General features: G+C 33.6%; 1 protein-coding gene across 1 annotated transcript; it reads left to right on the top strand.

Annotated features, from left to right (window-relative positions):
• Positions 1-2,658: 2,658 nt before the first annotated feature.
• Positions 2,659-3,581, top strand: LOC108837148 (uncharacterized). Its single transcript, XM_018610217.2, has one exon. It carries the CDS (start codon positions 3,067-3,069, stop codon positions 3,523-3,525), a length of 459 nt encoding a protein of 152 aa, XP_018465719.1. The 5' UTR covers positions 2,659-3,066; the 3' UTR covers positions 3,526-3,581.
• The last annotated feature ends 3,801 nt before the right edge of the window (positions 3,582-7,382 follow it).

Below are 7,382 nucleotides of genomic sequence, written 5' to 3'. Positions count from 1 at the left end.
CAACTCAGAGAAAGCAGCCACACAAGATATGTTTTATTATATGATTTATATTTGGTGTTCATATTTTCATATACAAATATGAGGACTGGCCACATATTTATTTAATTTATTATAATTGTCAAACATTATAAATAATATGGAGAAATATATATATAGAGAATATGAATTTAATATAAGTAGGGAACTATATATCTAGCATATTGTAAAGTCGGAAAATATAGAAATTATATCAAAGTATTTTTCTCTATATGGAATTTCGGTTACCGTATATGTATAGCTTATCTTACTTGGTAAAACAATATTTTTAAAGTTTCTTCACACAAGTTTGTCAACATTAATTGGATTTTTAATTTATGGAAATATATGAATATATGGTGGAGCATTGATAGTAATACATTTACTACTCAAAATATTCTCACGAGTTATATCTTTCTTTTTTAATATAAAACGAATAAATTCAATATTGGACTAACAATCTAACATATAATTACTTTTCCTTTATTGATTAATAGGTGAATATATTTATGAACAAATTCAAATTAATAAATATGTATCATCCCTTTCTTATAATAGGGAAGAAAAGTAAAAAATAACCTTTTAGTTAATACTTATTTACCCCAATACCATGCTGACATGTCTGTTCCACAATTCTCTTCAAACCATATTTAGGAAATATCCTTAACTTACTAAATATATTACAGGTTTTTGCCATTGGTCTCACTATATATTACAAATTTAGAACATATGTTAAAATTAAACTTACTATATATTATGGTCTAAGTATTGCATGCTTTTGGTATAAAACAGAAACTAATGATTTTCTAAGTGTGTTTTTTTTTAATTAATAACAAAGAGACGCTTTGATAAAATAATAGCAAAAGAGACGCAGCTATTCAAAATTGTTTTGTTAATAAAAGAAAAAATATTTTATAGCAAAGAGACACAATTTTAGTTTAGTTTTCAAATTTGTAATTGTCTTTTAATATTTTAATTTTCCATCTTATATTTTTCAAAACGAAAGTAAAAATCTGATATTTTGAAAATTAGTATAACTTCAAAATCGAAAATAATTTAAAATTTTATTTACTGACAAGTTAGTAAAAGAAAATATCCATATGTATCAGCCCAACATATAAATGATTATATAAACAAACAAAAATTGTAAAAAAAAATTCAATCATATATAAATCTTAAATTTGTCAATACTATATGTTTAATTAGAAAATAACTATTTATTTCGGATTATCTATAATCAATGTCGTTTAAATGTTCTTTTTAATTTTAATTGAGTCGAAATAGGATCAATCGTAAACTGCCGGTATTATGATCATTAGAAGATTGTAAAAATCCTAATATTTGAACCAAATTTTCCTGATACACAATTTATGTATCAAACTCTTTTGGTAAGTTTAAATTAATTGTTTTTATACCATATGTTTGAATAGTTGAGAAACGTTTTGACCAAGTTAATGATTCCACCAAATTTTTAAGCTTGGTACAAATTTTTGAAGAAGTTCTATATGGTAGGTTTAATTTAAGATAATAATATAGTTTGTCACCAAGTCTAAAATTTCGATAACTTAAAACAACTTTGCTAAATATGTTTGTGGTAGTTACTAAAAATTTATGTAAATATTGGTTCAATATATTACATTAAAATATAGTTTTTAGATAATTAGTGCTAATTATTTTAACTTTCCAAACCATCCGAAAACCTATCTATGCCTACTATATATCGGTTGAATTTTTCCTTATAAATACCAAATGTTTTCATAACCCTTAATCTATGATTATAAGAATATCAATGATATCTCATTTTAATTGTTTGATTTGAGCTTCTATATTTTTTATGTGTACCAAATATTTATACTTAATTAATTATTCTACATTGAAAAAAACATAAATATCAAATATATTTTAAACACAAAAACACATGTATTCAGAAATCATGAAATTTTACAATATGAAAACATAAATTTTAAAATAAATATTTCACCCTGCGCAAGGTGCAGGTCTTATCCTAGTTTAGAGTATTTTATGTGATTGTTGCAAAATGACAACCACCGTAAAAGCTGCATTTGTAGGTGATATCAGGAAAATCAATCATGTCCTTAATGAAGTTAAATGAGCTATTGGATTGAAGAATAGATTTGTAGACTTTTTTATTGTTTATGATTTTTGTTTTGAAAAAAAAACATATGAGATTCATTAGGTAAAATACCAAGAAAATCATAAATATTTTTATTTTTATTATAGTGATTGTTCTCTTCCTGTCTAATTTGTATAATAATAGATTTAAAAATAACATCTGGGACAATAATCCTATATCTTTCCTCGTAAATCTATTGGAAGACATCATTCAAAAGTGATAAAAAAAAATTTGTTTAGTTATCCGATTTTTCTTTTCTGTAATTTCACATTTGGATTAATGAATGGTCCTACACAGCTGGAAATCCCAGAAAAAAACAATCAGACAGATAGAAATCCAGGAGCTTTGATAAGCAAACAATTGGTGGGTTAGTGTCGAGAACAGAACTCCAAAAACGACTTCTTCCAAAAATCACTCGCGTCATGTGTGGCCCATGCCAATTTTTTTTTAGTTATTTAGTCTAAAGAAAAAAGACCAAAATATTTGGTTATATGTACCCTCTCCGATGAATTTGGTGACTCATCACTTCCATTTTTATCTCAAATTCGTTATTTTCTATTTTTCTCTGACCAGACGTTTCGGAAGATTCTTTCACTTCCACAGAAAATTCCAGCCAATTTCGAGAAAATTCATACAAAGACCTATAATCGTTTCATTTGCACCCTACCCTCCTCCTATTTCTACTTGTGATCCCCCCTTTTAAAAAAAAAAAACTCTCGTCCTGGGATCATCATGATTGATGATTGGCAACGTAACCGGAATCAATGATGAATGACCTGAGAAAATACAGGTCAATTTTCACTAGATTCTATTTTCTTGGGGAAATCAAGTTTCTCTGAGACAGTTATCTTTCCCTATCATCTGAAGATCCCTGAGACTTTCGCCCTTCTCATCTCTCTCTCTCTCTCTCTTCTGGTATGACTCGTCACGTGATACTGACATCAGAAGAAAGAAACTCTCCTCCGACCACGATGGCCAAACACGCGGAGAGGAGGAAGGTGGGAGAGGTAGCGGGAGGAGCCGCAGCCGAGTGTGCGGCGGTGTGGTGTTGCGGCCCTTGCGCGGTGGTGAACCTGGTTGTTCTCGCCCTCTATAGAGTCCCCGCCGCTGTTTGTAAGAAAGCGTGGAGACAAACCAAACGGCAACGTTTCATGAGGCGACGACACGGTTTACTTGCGTCAGCCGCGGCCGAGAGCACCGTGCACGCTAGACTAAAGGAGGAAGATCCAACGGCTGATATTGTTTTCGAAGAAAATGTAGTTAATGGCGAGTTAAACGACGTCGTCATGCTTGAGGATGAGATGTTTGAACGTTTCTATGGGGCAGGTTTTTGGAGAAGCCCGTCACAAAGGGACACATCATCCGGAAGTTTATGAATTCTTTGTAAAAATATTAATAATTAATTTGATTTATATATGATTTTTTATGTATTTATCTTGCGGTTATATGTGAATAGCAGAAACGTCGCAATTTGGGACCAAAAAGTTCTTTTTTTTTTTTTATAACTCTGGTATCTGGTTAGCCACATTCCCGACTATCCCCCGAAAGAGATCCAGCGCCCCAACGGAAAGGATGTTAAATCCGTTCTAGCCAAGGTTCGAACCCGGGTGACGGGTAGTACAGCTGTACCTCCTTTACCACCAAGCTACGAGCGATTGGTTAAAACTGTGCACTGGTCCGTGTTAACAATTATGTTTTCGAAAAAAACTATGCATATTGCCTATAATCTTTTTTTTCTTTTTGAATGAATATTAAATTTTTATTCACCAAAAAAGGCTTTTTACATCAAAGTGTAGACATTTTCAGAAGATACTACTATTCCTTAGACAACTACCTCAAAGAAAATCCAACTCCAAAGAAGAAATGATCATCACTCTAGTACCAAACCAAAATTGGAGACCATCTTCCATATCCCTCCCTTTTGCATTTTCACCGAGCTAAGCTTATTCCTTATCCCCTTCCCTTGTCAACAAGCTTCTGCAACATAGTAATGGCATATGCTTCTCACCATGCTTTACTACGTTCCTTTCCCTCCAAAGTGCGTAAATTGCAACTTGGAATGGGTATCTAACTCAGAAAGTGCACTTCTTCTCTCTAGAATTGTCTGATATCAACGACACGGGAGCAGACCAGCCATTGGAATGAGAGCTCCAAAAAATACCAAGAGTGAGATGCTCCCAAAGCTGAGAAGAGTAAGCATATTGCCTATACTCGTGTCAACATAGTAACAAAAACCTTATATTTTATCTTAAAGGGAATGTTTTATTTTACAAGATAAATCTTAAGAGAACTAGATATTATGACATAACTGATAGATAACGTAGATATATTCCAATATTTTCATTTTAATATTTATTTTCATTTAATCAACCTGAAAGAATATGAGAATTCAAAATATTGATTACATGATAAATATGAACAAAAGTATTATAAATCTATACTATTAAAAAAGAAATATTCTGAAAAAATCTACTATAAAAAGTTGTTTGGACCTATTAATTATTATTCGGCCCTACAATTAATTACTTTAGCTATACACCATTAATTTTCTAACTATATATGATATCCAGATTATTTCATTCACCACCACGGACCTATGTTATTGGTCAAATGCTTATGTTAAAGTTTTGGAGATATGTCATCGTCACATTATGCTTTCGTTTCATGTCTTAATAATTCCGACTGTGTTGCCCAGAAAAAAAAAAAATTCCGACTGTCTGTATGGCTCCGCCGCCGTACTTGAGAGCTCTCCCTCTCCAGCTTGTGTCGTGTGGCGCTTGTGTCGATCACATCTGATTGTTAATGAATCAGTCTGTTTCAAAGGCCATTGTTATTGGGTCCAATTTAAAGCGGGTCGTGTTCGGTTCCTATCGAACAGACAAAAAAAGACAGAGAAAGGAAACAGAAATGGAGATAAGAAGCAAATCCTCACCAGAACTCAAATCGAAGAAGAAGAAATTCCAACATTCAAAATCTTATTCACCAGAAAAATCTTAGTTACCCAAAAAGTTTTATTCACTAACAATAAACATCGCCTAACAGAGGAAAATCAGGGGAAAATCATGTACGATGGATTCAATTGTCTTTCTTTATGCTTTGGAGGTGGAATAGCATATAAAATTTTTAAAACATGATGGTGAATAAAAATTAATATTTTTCAAAAACGTATATTTCTCCTTTTTCATCTAAATTTTACAAAAAATGGTTTAAATTTTACAAAAATTGGTTTAATGTAAGATTTTTCTGCAAAAGGTCAGAAAGCTTTTACTATTCATGTTTCAGATTTTTCAGAGTTTCTAGGTCATTTCTCGCTCAACTGTGACTTATATGTAAAATATTTATGATAAAACACATAGATCTTTCTCTTACACTTTAGAACCATAATTGAAAAAATATAATAAAGATCATAAACAAAATCGATGTCCATGAATGAATTTTTTATATAGGTTAGGATAGTCACCGATTCTAATAAGTTTAGTCACTAAATTTTAAAGCCCAAAAAACTTTGAATCCAACAAAAACTACAAAACTTCATTTACATAAATATAAACTAGCCTACAATGTATTTACATTTTCGACAACTCAAATAGTTTATTCATTATATGACAACTTTTTAAGAAAGCTCAATCCACCAACTATAAATTTAATTTTATTAATATATTTAAATCTATTGTATATACTTTTAAACAGAAGAAATAATTTATCTACATTATAACTCTAATAGTATTTATTATTACAAAACCTATAAATTAAAATGCATAACATAAATATAATGTACTTACATTGATTATACAATAATTTAAATAGTTTATTTAATTTTCAGATAATTTGGTTTATAAATACTACTTTTAAGATATCATTTGGTTCTCAGTTCGGTTCCAATTTTTCAGTTTTAGACATATACGATATGTTTGATTATGTATGAAATTCCGTTCAATTTTGTTTTGTTCTTTTCAGTTTGGTACGGTTTGATTCGTGATTATGGACAAATGTGCACAAACTTATATATTATATTGTATAAAAAATATTTTAAAATGATTTTATTCATTTTGAAAACAAACCCGCGCTTTCTAAGCGCGGGTCAAAATCTAGTTAACCATTACGATATTAGATTTATTCACCCACCATACGAACACGATCCGCTAAAGCTCTCCGATACCTCTGAAAATCAATAATTGTTCCATGTCGTCGATGGAGGGTGAGGTTTATCTCATTGCCTCGGATACCGGTTCTTCTCGTATCATCGTTAGAGTAGCTAATCTTTAATGATCTTGTAATGACCCAAACCCAAGCCCACTATCTCAAACCCGCACAGGCCCAAGCCCACTCGAAATTACCCAAGGTAAATTCTATAAAAAGGCCACTCCACTTTGGTTTCTTCACCATTTGCAACAAGAGAGAAAAAAAAAAAAAAGATTAAAGAGGTTGAGAGAGAGAGTGAGCTAAAGGGGAGTGTGATCAAATTTCAGGAGGAGGGTCGCCGGAGCTCGTCACCGGAGTAAACGTGCGCAGTGATCACGTCCAGTTTACCACCACCGATCATCACCTTAGGTAACCACCGCAAAACCACCATGCATTTAGTTTAAGTTCGGCCGTTTTAGTAAAACACCCATAACTTCCTAACCGCTGAGTATTTCGTGCATGCAAGACCACCATCGCGTTCCTCTCGACGAGACGAATCCATAGCCACCGAAATCGTCGCAATCGGAGCTCAGACGAAGCCGTACGCGCCTCCGGAAGATCAGCCCGCGCGCGCGCGTGAAACGCACGCTCCGCCGCCTCCGCCGCCCGTCCGCCGGAGCAGCCGCGCCCGGCCGCCGTCAGTTCGCCGCCGGGAATCCGCCGCCGCGTCGCCGCCGCACCGCCGCCGCCGCCGGTGACTTTTCCGGTAAGCCACCGTCCCTCCGCCGTCGCCGCCGGTGACTGGCGCCGGTGACTCGCCGGCGACTCGCCAACTCGGCCGAGTCGACTCGGTGAGTCAACTCGGTGACTCGGTCAACCGGTTGGTTTGACTGGTTTAAATTAATTGCGAATCGGTTAGGGTAAACCGGTTGGTTAAAATTAATTAGATTTCGGTTAGGGTAAACCGGTCGATTTAATTAATTAATTAATTTAATTTCGGTTAAGGTTAAACCGGGCGGTCCAATTGAAATCGATTTAGGTTAGACAAAACCGGCCGGTTATCTCAAATTGATTTCTGGTCAAGGTTTGACCGGGTTGACCTTTGACCAGC

The sequence above is a fragment of the Raphanus sativus genome, unplaced genomic scaffold, assembly GCF_000801105.2.
Source record: "Raphanus sativus cultivar WK10039 unplaced genomic scaffold, ASM80110v3 Scaffold0197, whole genome shotgun sequence".
Lineage (NCBI taxonomy): Eukaryota > Viridiplantae > Streptophyta > Magnoliopsida > Brassicales > Brassicaceae > Raphanus > Raphanus sativus.
The sequence above is the reverse complement of the archived record's forward strand: the minus strand, read 5'-3'. Positions and strand labels throughout refer to the sequence as shown.

Excerpts from the sequence above, each read along its gene's own strand:
- LOC108837148 (XM_018610217.2), top strand. The coding sequence starts at position 3,067 with ATGACTCGTCACGTGATACTGACATCAGAAGAAAGAAACTCTCCTCCG.